The sequence below is a fragment of the Sus scrofa genome, chromosome 12 (assembly GCF_000003025.6).
Source record: "Sus scrofa isolate TJ Tabasco breed Duroc chromosome 12, Sscrofa11.1, whole genome shotgun sequence".
NCBI classification, from domain to species: Eukaryota; Metazoa; Chordata; class Mammalia; order Artiodactyla; family Suidae; genus Sus; species Sus scrofa.
In genome coordinates this window covers 56,083,324-56,109,185 of record NC_010454.4, presented here as the reverse complement: position 1 = coordinate 56,109,185, position 25,862 = coordinate 56,083,324, and the positions used below count along the sequence as shown (strand labels likewise).

Below are 25,862 nucleotides of genomic sequence, written 5' to 3'. Positions count from 1 at the left end.
CACGTTGATCTATAGTCACTGCAAATATAATCAAAATCCCAATGGATTTTTTTTCTTCTACAAACTGATATAAAATTTATGTAAAATAGTAAGGGCCGAGAATTGCTGAGACATTCTTAACAAAACTGAACAAGGTGGGGACTTGCCCTGCCAGATATCAAGATTTATTACAGAGCTACAGTAAGGAGGACTGCGTCATATTAATGCAGTGACAGACAAGGAGCTCCTTAACACCAAAGATAAAGCTATAAAACTTTTAGGAGAGCATACAGAGAAGTATCATCAGGATCTGAGGACAAGAAAGGATTAATTTAACAGGAGAAGACAACACAAGGGGAAAGATGGACACACGTGGCTACATAAAAATGAACTGTTCACCAAAATAAACTACAAACGCAGTGGGAAGACAGGCCACAATGTGGCTTTATTTTTATACATTATATTTGCAATATATACAAACAGAAAATAATCAGATATAGAGCATATAAGTAACTTCTAAATACCAAAAAGGAAAAGATAGAGGAAAAAAAACAAAAAACAAAACCGAGAAAACAAAAAAACAGGCAAGAACCATGAATAAGAGGAGAGGAAACATATGACTCACTCAAAACCACAAAAGATGAGCTGCTATGTTCATAGAGTAATGTAAAATATTTATCACAATGAGATGACACTGAACTCCCACCAGAATGACCAGCATTATACGGTTTGTCAGTAACAAGAGGTGTTGAGGATGTGGGGCTATTTTCACACCTTGGAGAGAGCTGGCATATGACCCAGCAATTCCATTTTTTTTTTTTTTTACTTTTTTAGGGCTGCACCTGCAGCATATGGACGTTCCCAGGCTAGGGGTCAAATTTGAGCTGCAGCTGCAAGCCTCCGCCATAGCCACAGCAACACAGGATCTGAGCCACATCCGCAAACTATGCCATAGCTCACTGCAACACTGGGTCCTTAACCCACTGAGCAAGGCCAGGGATTGAACCTGCATCCTCACAGATGCTAGTTGGGCTCATTACTGCTGAGCCACAACGGGGACTTCTGTTCAATTCCATTAAGTACACATCCTAGAGGAATGCTTGCTTGTGTATATACCATGATACCTGTATAACAGAACTCATAGAAATCTTGCTGCTATTATATTATCCATCCTTCCATCTGTCCCTCTATCCATCCAACCATCCATCCACCAATCTATCCCTCCCTCCCTCCTTCTAGTATCAGGCGCTGTGCTAGGCAGAAGTGGATCCAGGCTGAGAAGAGTGGTCACGTCTTCCCGCCTGAGCTGGACCTTAGATGGTATTTGGAGCTGGAGCCTTTGAGGAGGCGATTAGGGTTAGAGGAGGTCATGAGGGTGGGGCCTTCATGAGGTATTAGTGGCCTTATACGAAGAGGTAGAGGGATCTCTCTCTCTGCATAGGTACCAAGGAAAGGCCATGTGAGGACACAATGAGATGGCAGATGCCTGCAAGCTAGGAGAGAGGTCTGGCCAGGAATCAAATGGGCTGGCACCTTGAACTTGGACCTCCCTGCTTCCAGAATTGTGAGAAATAAATGTGTTGTTCAGGTCACCCGGTCGGTGGTATTCTGCTATGGTAGCTACTAGGAGGCTGATATCAATTCCAATGCCTGCACGCGGGTGGGGGGATGTGAAGCTTCTAGGTCTTCTCCAAGTGCACCACTCCTCTGAATCTCATGAATTCACTAATATCTGAAGCTCTTGAAACCCCATCCTTTTGGGTTTTTATGGTACTACACAGGTATGATTTATAAGCCATCAGACACTGGAGACTGATTTAACCCTTATTTCTTCTCCCCTCTCCGGAGGTCAGGGGTGAGGATGAAAGCTCCAATCTCTAATCACACGGTTGGGTGTCCTGGCAACCACCTCCCTTCCTAAGGTGAGGTCCAAAAGTCACCATTAACATGACAAAAAAAAGACCACTATGCTTCTCATTACTTAGGAAATACAAGGGTTTTAGGAGCTTTTGCCAGAAACAGAGACTAAGACCAGATATATATGTCTTATTACAAATCATATCACCAGACGATTTTTTGTAAAAAAAGGTTGGACATTTTTTTACAGGAAATGAAGAATATAAGAGGTAAGACAAGATGGGATAAATCCAAACACTTACTAAGAGAAGGTGGAAATAGAATTACAAGGCACATAGTAGATACTCAAATGTTTTCAATTATTCTGATTATTTCTATTTTATCTAATTTCGAGAACAAAATGAGACATTCTCCCAAAGTGGAGCAAAGTAGTCAGTTTACGGAATCACCAACTAATAAAACTGGAAGGCACCTTGGAGGAAGCCAGTCAAACTGTCCTCTTTCAGAGACAAGAAACGGGTTCAAAGAGAAGAACACAGGCCTTCTAAGTGCTCTATCGTGTTTTCCTGTCAAACCAACTGTTAGACCCTGGGAAGCCTTACCTGGTAGAGGTATGTGGCACCTGCTGTCACTATGCCCTGTATCAACATGTATTTTGGATGCACTGACATTTGAGGCCCGGCCCACTCAGGAGGGGTTACACCTCCCAGGACTGGCCAGTTCCTGGAGACAGTAAACAACCTGCCTCTGAGTGTGCCTTTCATATGCAAGCCAGTCCATCCAGAATCCACATCCCCAACCACCTCCTCCATCTGGCTCTCACACTCTCGGCCACTGTCTACCTGTCCTGGGCCACTGTCTACCTGTCCTGGGGCCAGACACCAGACAGCCCTTATACCCCAGAAATTATTAAAAAAACAAACAAACAAAAAACCCTAGCCGATCCTAAACCTGTTTCCCCTGCCTTCCCCATCCTTCTCCATGGAAGCGTAATAAATGCTCCTGCCCATGTTTGCCCTTGCTCCCTCTGCCTCCTGACTGACCTGGGGCTTCCCCGTGCAGCCCGCATGGTGTGGTGGGCGCCCTCCTTGTGGGATCCATGAGCCTAAAAAACTTTTCAATGGCAGGCATCTCCTGCTCCGTGGGCCTGGCCAGATCTAAATAGTAATAGAGCCTCCATTTGAAACATGTCCCCAGTGTGCTTATGGCAACAGACCTGCTAGTGGAGAGGGATCACAGAACAACTGTCCCTCCCAACAGCACTCCACTCAGGGGCATCACTGTCACCTCCCCAACACCCATCATCACTTCCCTTTCTTGTCTCTGTGGAAAGAGTGTGGAAAACTGGCTGTTTCTTCTTAAAGAACACTTGAAAAGCCCTGTTTGAAACATCCCGCAGTGATTTCCTGCAGGTTTCCTAGGGCGGAGAACTTGCAAAGCCTCTCAGAATTTGTCTGTAGGTAGATGCAACCTCGACTTTGCTGTCTCCCTTCTACATCACTGATGTGAGTGCAACCAGCACCAAACTCAGCACTGCTAATGCACGAAAGGCTGATCACCGAACAGAGGGACCACGGCACCCCTGCGGATTCCGTGGGGGGCGGGGGTGGGAGATCTGGGAGGACAAGGCTAAGGTGAAGTGACTGGGGGACTGTTAACTCAATTATTTATCTAAGGCTGATGCTCTGGCTTCAAGAACTTGGTGCTGGGATGGGGGTCCAGGTCCACAGTGGAACAGACAGAATTTCAGGTCCAATCTGTCACATGGTCAGGCCCATCCAAGATGGCTGTTCCCGTGCTCTCTGTACATCCCTTGCCTGACCAATGCCCGCTTCACCTACGCCCGCTCACACGACTGACCTTCCTACCTACCTGCCCCTGTCCCCAGCTAACTGTTCTTATTAAGGGGGGAGAGAGGGACGTGCCCCTCCGTTGGTTTCCCTGGTAACTAATGAGCCAAACTGACATAATTCTCCTATAACTGGCAACCTCCTCTTCCCCCTGGGGGGAAAGACCGCCACCACCTCCCGCCCACTGTCCATCACACACAGTGGGGTGTTGCTCCAGGACCTTGCTTCAGATGTGTGAGATCCCCCATCCATTAAACCACTGATGTCGCTGATTCCAGACTCTCTTTCTTCGGTCTTAAAGCTGGGCAAGTGCAGGCCTCGCAGGCCTGTGGGGCGCATCCCTGACAGGCATCGGGGCTGTGGGGAGTGAGTGAATTCCACCTTGCGCAGCTGGGTAATCTGAGACAAGGGGTAAGTGGGAGAAATAAAATCTAAGAGGTCCATTAGACCCCCTCTCCTTCTCGGGCTTAAAGAGATTTCACAGTCAGAGTTGTAAAGGGTACTTAGATCTTCTATTACTGTATCGAACATTATTTACCACTTACTGAGTGCCTTCCACACACTGGGCACCAAATGGAAAATGAAACAAAAAGGAGAGGGCAGGGCTAGAGTTACTGCTGGTGTCCAGAAGCCTGGAACCTTCAACTAGCTGTTTTAATTTTTAATTTAACCAATGAACCTATGGAGGAAAACGTAAAAAAGATTAACAACACCGTGGTTCCCCACAGCCCGGGAAGCTGGAAGCAAGCTAGAAGGACCACATTACCTGTGAGTGACGTAGTCCACGAGATGCTGTTTGAACGTGAGGCTCCACTTCTTAATTACATTCAGCAGAGATGCTTTAAAGGGCCGCACATCAATCTTCATCCAGCCGTCAAACACCTTGGTGGACTCCAGCTTGCACACATCTTCATGGAGCTTTTCATAGGAGTCGATCTGCGCTTTGAACTGATGGAGGAGTGGGGGGTTCTCGGGAATGCCGTCCTCCGAGTGGGCTTCCAACTCCTCAGCCGTGAGGACGTGCCCGTACAACAGGAACTGGCCCAGTGCCTCCTTCCGGTCCTCCACGTAGAGGTAGGCATACTGGCTGAGTGCGTGCCGGTAGGTGCAGCAGAGGGCCATCGCGCTCTGGACCCGTTCCATGAGCTGGTCCCTCATGCCTGCCAAACCGGCCATGGCCTCCAGGTCAGCCTGAGGGAGCAAGACAACAGCGGGCAGGTGACACCTGCGCTTCACAGGGGGTCCCGGGGTCTGGCTGGGCGGGGGAAAGATGGTTGCAGATCCCATACCTGATAGTGGGGAGAGTCGCTTTGAGGGGAAAGCCGCGGCACCAAGGACGATACTCTAAAAACGCTGGTGACAAGACCATCAACAATGTCATAGAGGCCACCCTTCGCTCCAGACTCCAGAGATGGACAGAACACCAATTCTGGGATGGCTAAGCTCAGCTGTGCTTCAAATATCGGGGTGAGTCCTGCGTTACACTCTGAAAAACAAGGACCACCAGCAAAACAAAGGAGAATGGGTAAAACAGAGTGCGATGCTGTTTTAAAAGCACTCAGGGCATTTCTTTCCTTTAGGTGAGCTGTTTGGGTATAAGAAAATGGAAATGTAAAATCTGCTGACACCCCAGAAAGGCAAGGGTGACAGCCCTGCAGAGTTTATCAGCAGGGAACCAGTGACATTCTGAGTACACTAATTTTTCTGCAGGGCTGTCCCGGGCACTGCAGGACCTTTACTCTCCTGGTCCACAGAGAGCACATCCCAGTGACTGATGAACCCAAGCCAGTCCCCTTGCATGTTCCCAAATGCCTCCCGGGGGACAGTACAGCCTCTGGTTGAGAAGAGGTTGCTTTTGTAAAGGCAATTTCTTGGAAGCAGCTGATTTCTTCCTGGGCACAAACCAGGCAATTCCACTGACAGCCACTAGGGGAACAAGGATGCACTTGTCCAAGGCTATTCAGGCATGAAAAAAATAGAAGTCACAACCCTGCCTGTTTTGCTCCTTTTCTGTAAAAACAGGACTTATTTTAATTCTGTAGTCCTGTAGTGATAAAAATTTTAAAAACAGTATAAATAACTAACAAACCTCTGACTGCTTGCTAGACTAACTTGCCTTGCTAAATATAAATCAAAATGTAATATGGAACAAAATGTTCCAAGTACAAGATAAATGCTTAAAATTTTTTAAAAAATAACTCTTATTTTCATTTTTTTTTTTGACTGGAAAAAATAGTTCAGAGACTGTTGCATACCTGTAGAGGAGGGCTGAGCGACGAGGACCCCCCACCTCCAACATCAGAGGTCTGGCCAGTCACTGTGATGAGCACAGTTGGCACTGGTCCCTAAGGAGCCAGTTCTCCAGTCTGAAGCCTGTGTTTCACGCCACACTGGTTACCTGCCCCTGGCTGGAGAAGGTGGCCTCCCACCCTGTTGACTATGCTGGAACCCATTTCCTGCTGCGGCATCTCCTTGATTTGGAGCACCTCTCACCGGGAAGCCAAAGACTTTGCCTCTGACCTCAGTCATTCCACCTACCAGGGTGGGGGTGGGGGTCGCCCACCTGAGCGGTATCCAGCCTTGCCCCTCTCTGCATCCTCAGCCTGCGTGTCTGCATGTGCCTGCTGCATGGACCGGATACCCAGACACTGGTCTCAGCCCACCTATTTTAAGTCTGCATTTGCTTTCTTTCCTTGGGTTGGACTCAGGGTCTTAAACGCTCATCACACCTTCATCCTTGCTAAGCTCCTCAGAATCTACCAGAATGCGAAAGGTTTTCTTCTACTTTATTCTGGAACTCTTTTGCCCTTTCCCTCCCATCACTTACTAACCACGGTTAGACTCACTATAAAATCTTTCTGCACCTGAACCCACTGTATAGACCATAAATTCAAAGCCTTTTGCTATCTTGCAGCAACCTCACAGAATGCCCATTACCACCTTACCATTCATTTTCCTTTTTTTCTTTTTTTTTTTTTTTTGGTCTTTTTTGCCTTTTAGGGCCGCACCTGAGGTTCCAGGCTAGGGAATCCAATTGGAGCTGTAGCTGCCAGCCTACGCCAGAGCCACAGCAACTCAGGATCCGAGCTGCGTCTACAACCTACACCACAGCTCACGGCAATGTGGGATCCTTAACCCACTAAGCAAGGTCAGGGATTGAACCCATGTCCTCATGGATGCCAGTCAGGTTCGCTAACCACTGAGCCACGACTGGAGCTCCCATTCCTTTTCCATTTGAAACCTACCTCATCCCAGGCTTCTCGTCTGATGCTTTTTACACAGAGAAACTTCTATCTCTTCTACTTACACGGGCTGCTACAACCTCCCTGCATCCCCAAAAGGCTATGAAGATAGAGTACATCCAGCCTGAAGGCAGGGAATGTCCCCTCCCAAGGCCATAAGTCAAATCAAGGTGAAGCCACGTCATTAACTGTGCTTCCTGCTGCTCAGCTCAGCCACTTCTCGCTGGGCTTGATTTAGACTGAATTAGCTTTTATGTTTTTGCTTTTGCTATGGGTTTCGCTATCTTAGAACCTGGTTTACCATCTGAGTTTTGAAGAGAGAGAAGACTTATCTTTGGACAATTTAGAAACTCAATACATTTGTCATTTTACTGTGTATAATTCACAAAATGTTCACAACCTTTTGGGAAAGTCATAGAGCACTCAACTGCACTTCACTGTAACTCAACAGATGTTATTACTGTTATCTTCCCAGTAATAACCCACATCCATAAGCCAGTAAATACCAGTATTTTCCAGGAGGTACTTGAGGGAGCACTCAATGGCAAGAAAGAATCCATCCAGCAACATATCATCAATGTAGTTAACATAAGTTTTCCAGATACTGGAGGCTGGGTCTGCTGAAAAAAGACACAGATTTTCCTGCAAAATAAAAAAGAACGGATATAAACCATGTTTAACAATACGGAAGGAATGGTCTCATCAGCATTAATAGGAATGAAAACAACACATTGAGAAAAATTGCACTAAGGAAATTTCTATTTCAGGCAGACCTCAGGGATGTTATAGGTTTGGTTTCCAGACCACTGCAAGAAAGCAAACAGTGCAACAGTCCACAAAAGGTTTTGGTTTTCCAGAGCTTAAAAAAGTTATGTTTACACCACACTATTGTCTATTAAGTGTGCAATAGCATTATGTCTTTTTTTCAACCCCTGCTTGAAAGGAACACCAAGTTAACCCATGAAGGAACAGAGGTGTCTCAGCCTCTCCCTGAGAAAGGAGGATGCGCTCAGGCATCCTGCTTCTCAGGAGGGATGCAGATGGATGCAGTGTATGCTCATAGATGCCCACTGATGGCTTTGGAGGAAGCTGCATCAGAGCACAAGTTAGGGTAGGTAGAAAAAGGAAAACTAAGTGTATAGGGCATTATAATTCAAGACTTAAAAAAAAATCTGAAGTTCAGGCAAGTATTTCCCATACAATCCTTAGAAATGAGCTGGAGTGTTTTGTTGATGGTGTTTAATGTTAACCAAAACCCCTTGTCATTCTGACTTAGAAAGTGCACACACAGGAATAAACGCACAGACTCCTTCCCTCCTCTTACATGGTATGGTCCCTGACCTGGTGGTCTGGCAGGTACAGACATCATTTTCATCACTCAGATTTTTATAGCAACTTTCCATTTATCTCGTATCTTCAAAGAAAGTGGCTATTACTTTGCCAAAGTAAATTTTCTAGGTGACTCACACCCCATTAGGAAACACTGCCACGTTATAAATTCCCCAAATTAAAAAAAAAAACAAAACTCATCATTCTGCTTTTAAATGTCAAAACTCTAAAATTTCTAAAATGCATTACCTACACAACTCCTTCCTACATAGATTAAAGATTTAATGAAAGTCCATCATCGTGCAAATCACAACACAGTGACAATACAGAATTGCTCTTAGGTGTTATGAAGATGTGTATGTCTGTTTCCTTCTATACTTAAAAACTTTTAGCTTTTGTAACTGCCTTGTACAGTTGCTCTATCTCTTTCCTATTGTCACCCTATCAATATAGCTATCTATAGCTTTCACCTTGGTACCTCAAATCTACTGTGGGACAAGGAGCAAACATGTTGGAATTTTCTGTAAACTAAGAAGAAATAAGTTCAGGTTTCTGGCTCTAGCCAAGATCAAGGAATAAGACCAAACTTGCTATTTTGCTATAAACAACTATAGAACTGGACACAAGAAATACTTATTTTAGGTAAGTGGATAAAGTACAAGATGTGATCCTTAAGAGAAGGGAAATACTTAAGGTGAGCTTCACAACCACCTGGCTTTCTACCTAGAGGCACTTTCCAAACCAGTGCATAGGGCAGTGGACCTCAACCTCAATTAGAGCATCCTTCCCAGTGGGCAGAAAAGACAAAACCTGGCGTTTAAGATAGCTGAGGTTGCTGAGTGCTGCTGAGTCTCCGATTGAGTATAAAGCTGTACATATTCAGGGAAAGACTCTGCAAGACCCAGCTGAGAATAGTTCCTAGGGGCTCTAGGCTGAAGGGAGATTATGAAGGTCAGACAGTGCTGGAAGATGGTAGTGTTCTATCATAAATAATGACAATACCTCACAGATAACCCAAGACTTCAGCTGAGACCCCAGAAATGCAGTGCTTTAGTACTGGAGCTCTATTCTAGAGTGAGTCCTCTTTGGATTATCTCTAACAAAGCTTAAAATAAAGCTTCAGCAGCACCAAGCTGACCCACCAGTCACTTAACTGCCTAGCAAAGCAAAAGCACAAACTCTTCAAGGGAAATAACAGCTAGATTCTAAAGTGGCATCCAACATGACTAGGACATAATAAAAAATTACTGGACATGCAAAGAAGCAGGAAAATGTGACATTTCACCAAGAGAGAAAATAATCACTAAGAACAGACTCAGAAAATAGCTGTCATACCAATCCTGGAACGTCTATTCCTTAGACTTATTTTATATGAGACAAAAATAAACTTCCTTCACATTAAAAAAGACTCATAAAATAAAATAAATGTTAGAATTAGCCATCAAGAACGTTATAATTTGTTTTAAAAGTCACCTAAGTTGATGAAAAATAGATTCGGAAATTCAACAAACTCCAAGCAGGCTGAATATAAAGAAAACTTATTTAGGCACATCACAGTTTAATGGAAAAAATACATAGAATTTATTTTAAAATAATCTATTAAAAGTACCCTGATAAAAATAATACATCACGGAGAGAGGATTAAGATGGCAGAATAGAAGGGCTGGAGCTCAACTTCTCTCCTAAAAACAACAAAAGACAACTAAAGGCTGAGCAATCTTCAAACAAATGGACCAGAAACCTTAAAAAAAGACACCCTACTCCAGAAGACAAAGAGGAGGCCACATCAAGAGGTAGGAGGGCCGATTTCACGATATAAACAATCCCACACCTCCCGGGTGGGAAGCCCCACAGACTGGAAACTAACTGTTCCCAGAGACTCACCTAAAGGAGTGAGAGTTCTGAGCCACACATCAAACTCTCATGTGTGGGGATCCGGCACTGGGAGAAAGAGCCCCTGGAGCATCTGGCATTGAAGGCCAGTGGGGCTTGTGTGCAGGAGCTCCATGGGACTGGGGGAAACGGAGACCCCATTCTGAAAAGGCGCACACGGAATTTCACGTGCACTGGGTCCCAGGGCAGAGTGAGGTCTCCATAGGAATCTGGGTCAAACCTGACTGCAGTTCTTGGAGGACATCCTGGGAAAATAGGGGTGAACGTGGCTTGTTGTGAGGGCAGGACATCGAAGGCAAAGCTCTCGGGAATATTCAGCAGCTGCCTTTCTCTGGAGGGGGCCATTTTGGGAAAATCTGGCCCCACCTGCCAGTCCAGTGGGCTGAGAAGCCCCAGGGCAAACAACAACCCAGGTGGGATCACAGCTCCGCCCTCAGTAAACAGGCTGCCTAAAGACCCCCTCAGGCACACAGCTGCCTCTGATCCCATCAGGAGACTAAGCCCCACCCACCAGAGGGATTAGAATCGCTCCACCCACCAGTGGGCAGGCATCAGCCCCTCCCATCAGGAAGCCTACATCTAGAAAAGATAAAATAAGTAAGTAAATAAATAAATAAATAAATGTATGTATTTTATTCTGTAAAAAAAAATAAAGATAAAAAATAAACTGGTAAAAAATAAAATAAAATAAATTAAAAAAATAATAATACATTACATGTAGAGGAACAAAACATTACGACTGGCTTCCCAACAGAAACCTTGGAGGGCAGAAGACAATGAAATGACTTCTAAAAGAAAAACAGAACTGTCTACACAGAATTTTATATTCTATGACGTCTCCCTCAAGAACAAAGGTGAAATAAGGACATTTTCAGATAAACAAAAACTGAGACCATGTCAATAGCAGACCTGAAATGCAAGAAATACTAAAGGCAATTCTTCTGGCTGAAGAGATGGTAACTCAGTTCTACAGAAAGGAAAAAAATGAGCCCTAAAAAGGTGAATACATGGGGAAATACAACACTATTAATATTTTCTCTGAAGTTTTTTATACAAAAATTGTAATACTCTACTGTGGGGTATATTTCACACACAAACACACACACACCAACACTACAAAAGATGACTGTGCAGTCTGAACTGTTGTCATGTTCCTATATTTCATGAGAAAACTAAGTAGACTGTGATTATTTCCATCAGTTCTGAAACCTAAAACCATCAGCACAAATGGAAAGCAACAAGGTAAAGCTGAAGGCCAATTGAGAAATCAAAGTAGAATTCTAGAAACGATACAGTTAGTAACAATATGGTGGGAAAGGAAGAGCTACAAACAAAAAAGAGGTGAAGCAGCTAGAAAACGAATAGCAAAATAGTGACACTAAATTCAACCATATCAATAATTACATTAGGTGTAATAGGAACTATTCTAATTACCAGGTAGAGTCACTAGATGTAGAAGAGTTTCTACTATATGCTATCTATAAGGGGGAATTTGAATCCAAATAAGCAAATAGGTTGAATATAAAAGGGTGGAAAGAGATGAACAATGCAGAAAGTAGAACAGTGAATCTAAAAGAAAAGGCAATAGTATTATTAGAAAAAAATAGACTTCAAGAAAAAGGAATATTACTAGAAATAAAAATAATTTCATAGTGATAAAATGGCCAATTTGTCAGAAAGTTCTAGTAATTATAAATGTGTTTGTGGGAGTTCCCGTCGTGGTGCAGCAGAAATGAATCCGACTAGGAACCATGAAGTTGCAGGTTTGATTCCTGGCCTCGCTCACTGGGTTAAGAATCCGGTGTTGCCGTGAGCTGTGGTGTAGGTCACAGATGTGGCTCAGATCTGGTGTTGCTGTGGTTCTGGTGTAGGCAGGCAGCTGTACTCCAATTAGATCCCTAGCCTGGGAACCTCCATATGCCACAGGTGTGGCCCTAAAAAGACAAAAAGACCAAAAAAAAATGTGTTTGTATCTATTAATAGAGCTTCAAATACTTGATGAAAAATCTAACAGAAGCAAAGGATTAAACAGACAAATTCAGAATCATAGGTGGAAATTTTCTTAGCCCTCTAGCTTCAGTAAATGGTAGAACAAGTAGCCAAAAAAACTTGAGAAATTATATAGGCAATCTGAATAATAATACCAACCACTTCGAACTAATTGACAATTACAGAACACAACACCCAACAATGGAAGAATAAACATATTGTCAACTGCACAAGGAATAGCCAATAAGATAGACCATACTCTAGGTCACAGAACAAGGCTAATGAATTTTCAACAACTGAAATCTTACAGAGTATTTTCTCTGCCTATCATGGAATTAAATATCAATTACATTATGCTATCCAGAGAAGCCCCAAATATATGGAAATTAAACAATATACTTCTCAACAACTACCAAGTTAAAGAACAAATCACAAGAGAAAAAAATTTAAAAGTGCATGATGACGAAAATGAGGCAGATCAAATTTGTGGAATGCAACTAAAGCACTGCTAAAGGGAAAATTTATACCACCCTGTATAAGGAAAGTGGTAAAAATCCTTGTATTAGGAAGGAAGGAAGGCTTAAAATCAATACTCTATAAGTTTCTACCCTTACAGGCTAGACAAAAGGATAAGCAGATTAACTGTAAATTAACTAGAAAGAAAGAAGTAATGAAGAACAGAAATTGATAAACTAGAAAACAGATAAAGAAAATTTAAAAGATCAAAAGTACATTTCATTGGGCTTAAACCACAAGTCACCCAACTGTGATTCATTACTGGCTCTGTGCATGAGATCAACCCATCAGAACTGCCCCAGCATTACTTTATTAGGGCTGGAGCTGGTGGCCATTTATAGCTCTTTTCCCTTATCCAATCTTGGATGATGAGACACGAATTTGCCCTGATCACAATGTGAAGCAGAGCCTTTCTGCATGAAGTGCAGCATTCGGCATTTTTCCTTCTCTTTGTCAAATGCAGTCAGGGACACCACGGTCATCCTGCATCTCTCCAGGCTCTGTAGAGCAAGGCTATGATGATGCTGGAGGGTCACACTAGGTTGTATGGATGAGTTAGTTTGAGGTGGTGGTTAGTGCAATACATAATTCTGTCCTTGGTATCTCCTTCTACCCCCCTGGGTTTTCTGCAGGACTTAAGTCACATGACATCTAAGTGGTATCACTATAAAGACAGTATTAACTTTGACACACCGATACCAGAATGTGACTTTGCATTCTCCCCATCTATTAGTTTTAGCTCTTCTGCTACCACATTAACTTCTATCCTTGACTGCAGAAGACACAGCATCTATCGATTGTTCTAATTTCCAAATCTCTTCTTGAACCCACACACTTCTTGATGTTTTCGCTGTACTGGTGGTGTGTGTGTCTGAGAGGCTGGGTATTACCTGTACAAGGGCATGAATCTTAAGGCCAGATTCTTTGATGAGGCTGTAATATTTTTCCATTTGATCACTCTGATCATCCATTGAAAGAAGACATTCCTTTTTCCCATCTTTTCTTTTAAATATTGGTGACACCCATGATTTCATGATGTTTTGAATCTCTTCCACATTGTCTTTTGTTTTCTGAATTCTTTGTTCAAGATCATGAATACTATCGGTGATGTGAATGACATAATCCCAAATGCCTGCTCCCAAAAGAAACAGAATTAATTTAAATAGTTTACAATGGTATAGCTAAAGGTCTAGTTGCTATGAAAGATAGGAATTTAATACTTCTGGGTTGCTTATTTATTTACTTTTGCTTTATTTATTTATTTTTTTAGGGCTGCACTGGCAGCATGTGGAGGTTCCCAGGCTAGGGGTCGAATTAGAGCTACAGCTGCCGGCCTAAGCCACAGCCGCAGCAATGTGAGATCTGAGCCATGTTTTCATGAGCTCATGGCAACTCTAGATTCTGAAGCTTCTGAACAAGGCTAGGGATTGAACCTGCATCCTCATGGATCCTAGTCGGGCTAGATATCACTGAGCCAAGACAGGAACTCCTTACTTTTGGGTTTTCTAAGACTTTTTGGCCCAGGTTAGTCAGTAATCACCTGAGCATTTTCCTTGCTAGCTGTACCAAAAAGACACTCATTACCATGACCCTTGTTACAGACCCTGGCTGGGAGTTCTTTGAGAGTAGGGGTCACATCCCCTACATCTCACACCTCACAGTTTCCCCACAGTCCCACACATGGCGCCCTGCACATGTTAACCAATAAATGAAGGTTCATTGACTTGAACTGGAGGATGCAAGAGAAGGAAAGGCATAGTTCCCGCATTTAAAATGTTTGCGGTCTAGTTGAGAAAAGTAAGTAACAATGAAAAAATATAGTAAAAATACTCCACCAAGGAGTATCCACTGTATGCTGGAGGCTGTAGGAGACCTCATGCAAACTCCTCAGAGCATGGCTGCAAATATTTTTAAAGCTCCCAACGCCAGAGAGCTGTCAGAAGAGGCACGGCAGCCCTCTTAGTCTCTCTCCTTGGGATATGCAGCAGAGAGGACAGACGTCTGCCTCAAGCCCAAATCAGGTTAACCGGAGGATAAAGTGAGGTTCTACCAACTTTATTAGACTCTTGACTCTCCACCTTTTCCCCAGATGCTGGTAGTGCCCTGTTACCTTCTGTTTTCCAGTTTAGAGTCTCCTCTGCAGCTTTCAGGCAGAGATCAATATTTTGTAGCTCTTTCTCCACTAATGGAAGTTCCACCTCTAGCAGAGTTGTCATAACCTTGTTGTACCAATTTGCCATCAACTCCAAATTAGCCACAAGCTGCCGATAGAATTCTCTGGAGGAGAACATGGCTGCTGCTGTCTTGGGGATGTACTTCATCTGCTGGGGTTGAAGATAACTCATTTCTTTCAGCACAGAAAGCAGCTGGAGAAAAGAAACGACATAAGTGGCTGTAGTTCAGTAGCAGCAAAGGGCAGCAGGATCGGTCAGAACTAGACAAACCCGGGGCCCAAAGGCCTTCCGGGTCCCCTCTGCATTCCTGAATGTACCAGTGCCTTAAATCTGGTCTCTGAGAAGGGAAATTGAGTATTAGGCAAAAGGAAGATGATGAGAATGCACCAGGGTTTACTGAAACTGTAAATTACAAAGAGCAAGGAAGGGAAAACCTGAGAAAGAAGACAAAGTGATAGGAGGGGAGGGCTCTGCCTTGGTATTTTTGGGCACGTGGATGATTGCTGAGCCAGGTTGCATGGAGGGTGGAGATGGGAAGGAGAATCACCTGGCCTGGACACTCACATGCATGAGAAGCCTCAAATTCAGACTTCTGGTGTGCCTTCCCAATGAGGTCAGACACATAGTCACAGGCACTTTAATTGTTAAATATAATCATCTGAAATATCTCTTAATTTCTGGCATGTCTCTGTGCTTTCATATTCTAGGAAGTCAGGAAATAGAAGTCACACAGGTCTCTCTGATCTTCTCTTGGACCCTGAGTTTAGTGGCAAACACAGAAGGAAAGAGCCAAGCAGATATGGTCCCGTGAGAAAAACAGGGAGGCCTCTGGCCAGGTTTCCAGGCATGCTGTTCTTTATCGCTTGCTTATGTATCTTGTTATCTCTGAAACTGGGAGGACGGATGTACACAGGTACACGCGACAAAACACATACCAAGCCACAGGTTCTCCCTACGCCCCTCCACTCTCACCCCCTACCTCCACATCAAGACCCCTGGGCTCTCAGCTCTGTTTCCACTTCACGGCTGCCCAAACAACCCTACTCGGGATTAAGACAAATGCTAATTGTTTAGTGGGGAAATTATCTCAGCTTCCAAGTTTATCTTGTAATAACCTCAGGACAGATGTTAAAAATGTAAATGTAAAAAATTAAAACAAAAAAATGATAAAACATGGGCTATTTATATACTATTGGAGTAGAGAAGGCTATTCCAAATGTACAACTGCAAATAAAAGCTAAAATTTATATGTATAAAATATTATACACATAATAAAATGCCACACTTCAACTGGTAAAAATATGTGCAGCAGATTTCTTAATATCTGACAAATATTTTCCAAATAGTCTGACAAATTCACAGAAAAAGAGGGCACTTTCACTCAAAAGTGGGCAAAGGATATGAACAAGCAATTCACAGAAGAGGAAAGATAAATAGCCAATGAACACATGAAAAACCTCTACTTACTAGTAGTTAAATGAATGCAAATTAAATCAACATTGATATATTACATTTTTTTTATTCAACAGGTTGGAAGTGATATAAAGCAATGAATGATATCTTCCTTGCAGGGGAATGCCATCTTTCTGAAGACAAAATTGATAATATACACTAAAAGTCTCAAAATATGAGCACCCTTTAGTGCAGCAATCCCCTTTTAGGCATTTATCTCAAAGAAATACTTAAAAATACTTGCAACAGTAACTAAAGATGTTTATTGTAGCATTATTTACACTAAATTTTATCCACTGTAAGATGCCATTGATAATAAAATTCACTAGTATTTTATATCCAACTAAAGAAGAAAAAAATGTGATTTATTACACAGAGGACAGGATTAAGATGGCGGAATAGAAGGACTGGAGCTCAACTTCTCTCCTAAAAAACAACAAAAGTCACAACTAAAGGCTGAGCAATCTTCAAACAAATGGACCAGAAACCTTAAAAAAAGACACCCTACTCCAGAAGACAAAGAGGAGGCCACATCAAGAGGTAGGAGGGCCGATTTCACGATATAAACAATCCCACACCTCCCGGGTGGGAAGCCCCACAGACTGGAAACTAACTGTTCCCAGAGACTCACCTAAAGGAGTGAGAGTTCTGAGCCACACATCAAACTCTCATGTGTGGGGATCCGGCACTGGGAGAAAGAGCCCCTGGAGCATCTGGCATTGAAGGCCAGTGGGGCTTGTGTGCAGGAGCTCCATGGGACTGGGGGAAACGGAGACCCCATTCTGAAAAGGCGCACACGGAATTTCACGTGCACTGGGTCCCAGGGCAGAGTGAGGTCTCCATAGGAATCTGGGTCAAACCTGACTGCAGTTCTTGGAGGACATCCTGGGAAAATAGGGGTGAACGTGGCTTGTTGTGAGGGCAGGACATCGAAGGCAAAGCTCTCGGGAATATTCAGCAGCTGCCTTTCTCTGGAGGGGGCCATTTTGGGAAAATCTGGCCCCACCTGCCAGTCCAGTGGGCTGAGAAGCCCCAGGGCAAACAACAACCCAGGTGGGATCACAGCTCCACCCTCAGTAAACAGGCTGCCTAAAGACCCCCTCAGGCACACAGCTGCCTCTGATCCCATCCAGAGACTAAGCCCCACCCACCAGAGGGATTAGAGTTGGCTCCTCCTACCAGTGGGCAAGCATCAGCCCCTCCCAGCAGGAAGCCTACAGCAAGCCCCCCATACTGACTTCAGCCACAAGGGGGGCAGACATCAGAAGTAAGAGAGGCTACAACTCTATTATCTGTAAAAAGGTCACCACACCAAAAACCTATAAAAATGAAAAGACAGAGAACTATAACTCAAATGAGGGAGAAAGGAAAAACCCCAGAAAAATCAGCTAAGCGAGGAGGAGGTTCACAGCCTCCAGGAAAAAGACTTTAGATTGTTGATGCTGAAAATGATGCAAGACATTGGAAATAAACTGGAGGCAAAGATGGATAACTTACAGGAAACACTGAGCAAAGAGATACAAAATATAAAACTTAAACAAGAAGAGATGCAAAATACAGTAACTGAAATAAAAAACTCACTAGAAGCAGCTAACAACAGAATACAGGAGACAGAAGAACGAATTAGTGAGGTGGAGGACAGATTAGTGGAAATTACCGATGCAGAGCAGAAAAGAGAAAAAAGATTGAAATCAATTGAAGAGAGTCTCAGGGAACTCTGGGACAATGTTAAACGCACCGGCATCCATATTATAGGGGTGCCAGAAGGACGAGAGAGAGAGAAGGGGAGAGAAAAACTCTTCTAAGAGATAATAGCCAAAAACTTCCCTAACTTGGGAAAGGAACCACTCACTCAAATCCAGGAAGCACAACGAGTCCATATAAAATAAACCCAAGGAGGAATACACCAAGACACATATTAATCAAACTGATCAAAATTAAAGACAAAATCTTGAAAGCAGCTAGGGAAAAGAAACAAGTAACATACAAGGGAACCTCAATAAGGTTATCGGCAGATTTTTCAGCAGAAACTTTGCAGGCCAGAAGCGAGTGGCATGATATGCTTAATGTGATGAAAGGAAAAAACCTCCAACCAAGATTAATCTACCCAGCAAGGCTCTCACTCAGATTTGAAGGAGAAATCAAAACCTTCACAGATAAGCAAAAGCTGAGAGAATTCAGCAACACTAAACCAGCCTTACAACAAATACTAAAGGAACTTCTCCAGGCAGAAAAGACAAGACAGCAACAGGAAACAAAAATTCCACAAATGACAAGGCTCACCAGTAAAGGTATATATACAGTAAAGATACGAAATCACCCATGCATAATTATACCACCAAAATCTGAAATCATGAGAAGAGGTGGGTACAAACGCAGGACACTGGAGATGAACTTGCAATTAAGAGACCAACAACTTAAAACAATCTCATATACCTATAGACTCTTATATCAAAACTTCAGAATAACTGCAAACCAAAAATCTACAATTGATACACAAACAAGGAATCTCTGGAGAAGAAATATATCTCATAGTAAATAAGTGCATAATCCACCATGAAGGGGGTCATTTGACATCATTCTTGGAATGCTGAACTCTTCTTACACCTGATTCTGATTTCCTCTCCATCAAAGAATTTATGATATTTATAATTAAATAATGCAACTGTACAATTAAATAATACAGTTCTACAATTGTATTATTAATAACCATTTCTCTCCATGGTACAATGTAAGGTGTATAATGTCTTATTTATCATATCACCTAGAATGGTGTAATTCTATATTGAAGAATCAATAAGATGTAACAAATTGTGAGGACATATTTATATAGTTACACTGTTTTTTAACCAATTTATGCATTTTATATTTTACTTATTTTCAGAGGGTGTATTATTTTTGTTATTCTTACCAGTTATTCTTTTTATTATGCTATATAAAAAATTTAATGGTATATAAGGCTTTCTTCTTTATAAATTTCAGTTGCATAATATAACAATTTTAATATAATGCTAATTTTTAAAGAAAAATTGAAATGTAATAGATAATACCAAAGAGTAAGGATGAAAGCCATACAAAATGGGGTAAAGTATAGAATAAATTTTCTATTTGTCTCAGCATATTTTCCATTCCACTTTTTCAGAGGGAGTCACTTAATCTGTTTCTTAAGATCCATGATATAATAATCTGTGTGAATGTAATTGTGTTCAGATATATGTATTTTATTCTGTAAAAAATAAAAATAAAATTTCAGAATAGAAAAAAAAATGATAAACACATGCCATTTTCAGAGATGTTATGATATTAAAAAAAAAAACCTGTGGCCATAGAATCAGTGAAATACAGATTGATAAAATATTTAAATACCCAACAATAGAAAAATTTGAATAATTAAAAATACATTTAATATATAATAGATGACTAAATATATATATTTTATTATATTTTAATCCATACAACTCTTATCCTGCCCCCAAAGGACAAATCTCCGATCATGTTCCTCTAGAAAGACAAGTGTGTTAGTGTTCATTCTGAAGAGCACAGCTGTTGCCACTTTCCTTGAAGCTGGAAGCCCAAGGATGTTCACAGCCCTTCTCCCATTTGTCGCATTTGTATTGTCTTCCCCTTACTCACATTATGTTTTCTTTTTCTCTCTCCCTCCTTTCCCTTCTATCACCTACAAACACCTATAAAACACTCACTATGTGCTGCATATTGGGGAAGACAGAGTCCTTGTCTTTGGAGCACACAGAGGAGGGGGGGTCCATCTCCCATACTGTCTTAACGCCAAACACGGGATTACTGCCATGACAACACCTAGACTGCAGCCTGGTAATCCAGATACTCAACTCTTAGGGCACTGAAGAGTCAATACTGCCCACAGCGAATGCGGACAAAATTACTCTGAGGAGTTAATGAGTTAAACCACAGACTCATATCTTGTCAGAGTGAAGAAATGAACCCTCCAATTCACTTCATTGACTTTTATTACAGTGGGAATTGATGTTCTACTTAAACTGGAATTTTCTCAAAAGAAACCAGTATGTTACCAGCTTAGTTTTCCATTCTCTCTATACTGCATCCCTACAGAACGTGCCATCAAGATAGAACTCGGAGACTGCTTTTAGCCTGGTGTGGCCAGTATCTTTAAGAAAATTTTAAGCTAAACAATGCACATCCTGATATGCGCCAGCTTCTGATTTTAGTTTTCTCCAGCATTAAGTTTTCCATGGCTGCTACAGCCCGCGCTGGTCTTCTACACTTTTGACCATTTACAGAAAAGTGTCTCAATCTTGGCACCATGGTTACTTTTGGACAAAACACTCTTTGTCGTGGGGCCCAGCCCTGTTCACTGCAGGAAGTTTAGCAGAGCATCCCTGCTCAGTTTAGCACATCCCCACTGTGCGCTACTGGCTCTGCCTTCACGTTTGACAAACAAAAGTTGTGCTCAGAAGGACAAAACTGCCTTGGGGGAGAACCACTAGGGTTTTATTTCCAAAGCTACTCCTTGGAGATTTATTATATGCTACCTAATGAAGGTAGACTTTCACGTGTTGAGCTTCTGGCTTCTAACTGGCTTGTGGGTTCCTGGAGGTCTGGGGCCAGGTCTTACACTTGATTGGCCTGCTAGCATCTAGGCAACAGCCTTCAACTGCACTGCTTATTCAAGGTAGGCCCAGTCAACTCTGGTATGAAATGGTCTGTGACATTTTGCAATATGTTCTGTTGGGCAAAATTAAAGCAAATATAGTGGCCAACCCTGGAGAAAAAATGTGAACAGTGGGCACCTACAGCCAACTAATCTATGACAAAGGAGGCAGGAATATACAATGGAGAAAAGAGAGCCCCTTCAATAAGTGGTGTTGGGAAAACTGGACAGCCACATGGAAAAGAATGAAATCAGAATACTCCCTAATACCATACACAAAAATAAACTCCAAATGCATTAAAGCCCTAGATAGAAGACCAGACACTATAAAACTCTTAGAGGAAAACATAGGCCAAACGCTCTCTGACAGAAACGGACAGCAACATCTTCTCAGACCCACCTCTTCGAGTATTGACAATAAAAACAAAAACAAACAAATGAGACCTAATCAAACTGAAAAGTTTCTGCATACCAAAGGAAACCCTAAAAAAAAAATGAAAAGACAACCCACAGAATGGGAGAACATCTTTGCAAGTGAATCAACGGACAAGGGATCATCTCCAAAATTTATAAATACCCTCTGCAGCTCCATACCAAACAAACAAACAACCCCATCCAAAAATGGGCAGAAGATCTAAACAGACAGTTCTCCAAAGAAGACATACAGATGGCCAAAAAACACATGAAAAGATGTTCAACCTCACTCATTGGAGAAATGCCAATCAAAACCACGATGAGGTACCACCTTACAGCAGCCAGAATGGCCATCATCCCGAAGTCTACAAACCATCAGTGCTGGAGAGGGTGTGGAGAAAAAGGAACCCTAGTACACTGTTGGTGGGACTGTAAATGTGTGCAACCACTGTTGAAAGCAGTATGGAGATGCCTCAGAAAACTAAACATAGAACTACCATTCGATCCAGCAATCCCACGCCTGGGCATCTATCCAGAGAAAACCAGGACTCGCAAAGACACATGTACTCCGACGTTCATTGCAGCACTGTTTACAATAGCCAAGACATGGAAACAACCTAAATGTCCATCGACAGAGGAGTGGATCCAGAAGATGTGGTACATATACACCATGGAATATTACTCAGCCATTGAAAGGAACGAAATACCAGCATTCTTAGCAACATGGATGGACCCAGAAATTATCATGCTAAGTGAAGTCAGCCACACAATGAGACACCAACATCAAATGCTTTCACTGACATTTGGAACCTGAAAAAAGGACAGACGGAACTTCTCTGCAGAACAGATGCTGACTCACAGACAATGAAAAACTTATGGTCTCCGGAGGAGACAGTTTGGGGGTTGGGGGGATGTGCTTGGGTTATGAGATGGAAATCCTGTGAAACTGGATTGTTATGATCATTATACAACTACAGATGTGATAAATTCATTTGAGTAATTAAAAAAAAATGTGAACAGTGGACAGCTTAAGAAAACACTACACCCTTAGATTTATCCCATAAAAGAAATCCAGGGTGAAGCTTCTTTTGAGCAGCTTTTGCATATTCTTATAAAAAGATTTTTGCCCATGAAACCAGTCAAATGAAACTCTTCAGAAACCAAAAGGAAGTTACTGCCGTTGGACTCACCTGTGGGCTAAAGTTGACGGTGATGTGCTTTGTCTCTGGGTCACGTTTCAGAAGTGGCCGGGAAAGGTTGTACTGGGACTTCTCTGATACTGTCTCACACCAGTCCTCATAGAGTCTTGTCTCGTATCTGGGTCAGAGACGACGGTCACCTCGCAGACACCCTCCCAGCTTCCCAATGTGGCAATGATTAACTGAAGATTATGGATGTATGTATGTATGCATCTATCTATCTACCTATCTGTAACATAGCTCATGAACTGAAGATACCATCAGCAAAATACCTGAATACATTCTTAAGGTAGTCATTGACTCAGCTGGGCATGAGAGCTCCTGCAGGTAACCCCTTATTTCTAAAGGTGGTAGAACTTAAATCATAGGAGAGTAGAAAGAGAGGCTCCGTGTGGTCTCTTGGGGGAATAAGGGAAGTGGTGATTAGTCTCAGCAAATGCTGGAGGACGTTATCAGTAAGATTTGCGCTCACACTCATCTTCACAGAGCTCGTGGCCATTCACTGCTCAGTCATGACACATTCATGTGTTGGGCTTGGGAGATAAAACGATGACTAAATACCCTACAGTAAGTGCAGCTACTGCGGAACCACAGGCCAGCAGAGAAGGCAGCAAGTACAATCCCAGGGAGAGGAGCAGGCATCAGGCTTTGGAGGGCAGAGGCAGGCGGGTGGGTGCGGGTGATGAGGCGAATGCCAGGGAAGGTCTCACAGAGGAGGGGCGGAGTGGTGCTTGACTGAGTCTCAGAGGATGAGGAGAGGTTGGGCCGTGAGAGGGGACGTGAGCAAAGGCGGAGGTGAGGAGCAGCAGCCATGTGCTGTGCGCTGGGATGAGCGAGCAGAGAGTGCAGCTGCGCGGGAGAGAGCGAGGGCTGAGGCTGGAGAAGAGGGAGGCAAAGGCCACACGGGGGAACACATTTCATGTTACATCACGGAGATGGTGGGAGGCACTGAGATGCTCCCCAGGCAGTCGGATTTGGTGCCGGTGTGGCCACTGAGGGGCACAGGTCAGAGCAGGGAGCCGCTGCAGCAGTTCAGGCCTGAGAGGTGAAGATGTGTGTTGGGGGGACAGACTGGAAGCCAGTATTTGGGGAGTGGAAGGGACAGACCTTGGGTGACCTGGCAGGTGAGGGGCCCCCAGCTAATGTGTCTACACAATGCTAAGTATGATCCTAACTACAATCGTAATCATAACGTTCACGACATTTCTCCCCTGAAGCAGGAGGAAGAGCAAGTGCCAGGGGACGAGGTAAGAAATAGCCGTGTCTGGACTTCCTGCAGCTGGAAACAGGAACAACTGTGAACACCTGTAATAATCTTCATTTTATGCCTTCTCCATAAAAGAAGGCAGGAAGTTTGTGTGTGCGTGTGTTTAACTTACTGTCTGGGCAGCACCAACTGTCTCTTTCTGCTTAGTGAGCAGATGCTGCAATTTTCTGGGACACTGATCTCAGGGTGCCGCGAGGAGCGCCCCACTTCTAGCTCTTTATGTTTCCAGTAAAACGACAGTGAAAAGTGCCCATGTCTAGACTAGAGCTGCATTCCCTAGAGACCTGGTGTGTGCGATCCAGAAGCACTGCACTCACAGCTAACGTGGTTACAGCATAAAAGAGGGACATTTCACTGCCTCTGAGAAATCTGCACAAACTCAGAACTGCAAAGGGCATGGTGGGGGGTTATGCAATTTGCAGAATGACCCAATCCCAGAAGCTGCTTACTTTTCCAGCAATGAGAGCATATCTTCATATTTTTGTATCATGCGCTTTCCTTCAGCAGATTCCATGCAGCTACCCGTACAAAAGAGAGAAGAAAAATGACATCAAATTAGAAGCCAAAATAATGATCTGAGTAACCAACTGCAGCCTATAGAGAAGAGATTGAATTGCTTCCTGGGCTGGTTTTCGAAAGCCCCTGAATGCTCCGGCACGCTTCTTCCCAAACATCCTCCACCGACCATTAGAGGGCGTCTGCACCCCCTGACCTGCTGGCAGCACACAGGGGATGGGAGGACCGATCCCCCCCAAGGGCCGCAGCAAAGCCCTCACCCTGGAGGAGCCGGTCCTGAGCAGGGTAAAATGAAGTCCTTCAAAAACCTGGAGGGAAACTGAGACATGAAAGGAAAATTCTAGGTGCCACAGTTTCCTGTGTTTAAGAACAAAACTGTGTATAACACCATTCATTATAATGACGACTATAACATTATATATGTGTATATACGTATACAACCATGCATATATAAAATAACTATGTACACACACACACCCATATATAGAAATATACACGTAACCATTGTTACATGCATAACTCAATGCATGTGTATATATTTCCCCCTTTCAGAAATCCATCTAGGACATGTGATGAGAATTCTGACTCAGTACTCATTGCCACCTTCATGAAGTTCCCTGTCACCTCTTGCACTCCCAAAATGTGAGCACGACAATGCACAGACATGCACACAAACACCACACATGCACACACTCATGCGCTCACAGGCACAGACACACTCAGAGGCTTCTTGGGACTGCTGAGGACCACGAGGCACCTTTGCCCACACCTGCTCTCTGGTTTTGACGCTTTTTTATAACCCCACACAAGAGTCCAGCTCCTGGGAAAGCTGGTGGAATATCTGTAATTTTCAGAGTCCTTCACACTAATTGCATTGGAGGGTCTGTTTTGCTTGTCCTGCTAACAAAATGAGGCAGCTTATTGCAAAGATTCTTTAAAAATCCATTTACTCTTTAAGCCAACACAGGGTTTCTTCACAAGCTCCCCTGAGCTTCAAGCTTCGATGTAAGCCCTCACGTTTGCAGAGAAAGCACTGATTTCTTGGCATTTTGCCCAGCTGCGCGGTCCCTTTCCTGGGGAAGCAGCAGAGGCATCTGCAGGAGCAGGGGCAAGAGCCTCAGAGCAGGTGAGGGCTCAGACCAGCCCTCCCCTCGGGAGCCCTGCGGTTTCCGCCTGACTCCTGATCTCAGCCTCTATCTGGAAAAGAATGAGGCTGGAGGAAAGAGCAGCTTCTCACAGCTCGGCCCCTGGCAGTTGCCTAGAAAGTTGGAGAAGTCACAGGAATAAGAGCATCACGCTCCCCATACACTCTATACTTCACTTGACGGTGAGGAATCGAAAACTTTTTTTTTTTTTTTTTTTTTTTTGGTCTTTTCTAGGGCCACACTTGCCGCATACGGAGTTTCCCAGGCTAGGGGTCTGATTGGACCTGTAGCTGCCAATCTGTGATGGGATCCGAGCCACATCTGCCACCTATACCACAGCTCATGGCAACGTGGATCCTTAACCCACTGAGCAACGCCAGGGATGGAACCCG

The 25,862-nt window shown here is 43.4% G+C and overlaps 1 protein-coding gene across 10 annotated transcripts in view; it reads right to left on the bottom strand.

Annotated features, from left to right (window-relative positions):
* DNAH9 (dynein axonemal heavy chain 9) overlaps positions 1-25,862 on the bottom strand; it is a 321,249-nt gene that overhangs the window by 257,142 nt on the left and 38,245 nt on the right. For all 10 annotated transcript variants that reach the window (XR_002337370.1, XR_002337369.1, XM_021067888.1 and 7 more), the window contains exons 11-17: positions 24,259-24,327; positions 22,534-22,660; positions 14,766-15,021; positions 13,546-13,787; positions 7,435-7,570; positions 4,976-5,172; positions 4,453-4,877 (exon numbers count right to left, since the gene is read on the bottom strand). Coding sequence is in view for 8 of the 10 variants with exons in the window: in XM_021067888.1 (XP_020923547.1) it covers positions 4,453-4,877; positions 4,976-5,172; positions 7,435-7,570; positions 13,546-13,787; positions 14,766-15,021; positions 22,534-22,660; positions 24,259-24,327 (1,452 nt within the window). In the remaining 2 variants the exon portion in view is untranslated. The remainder of the gene's footprint in view (positions 1-4,452; positions 4,878-4,975; positions 5,173-7,434; positions 7,571-13,545; positions 13,788-14,765; positions 15,022-22,533; positions 22,661-24,258; positions 24,328-25,862) is intronic.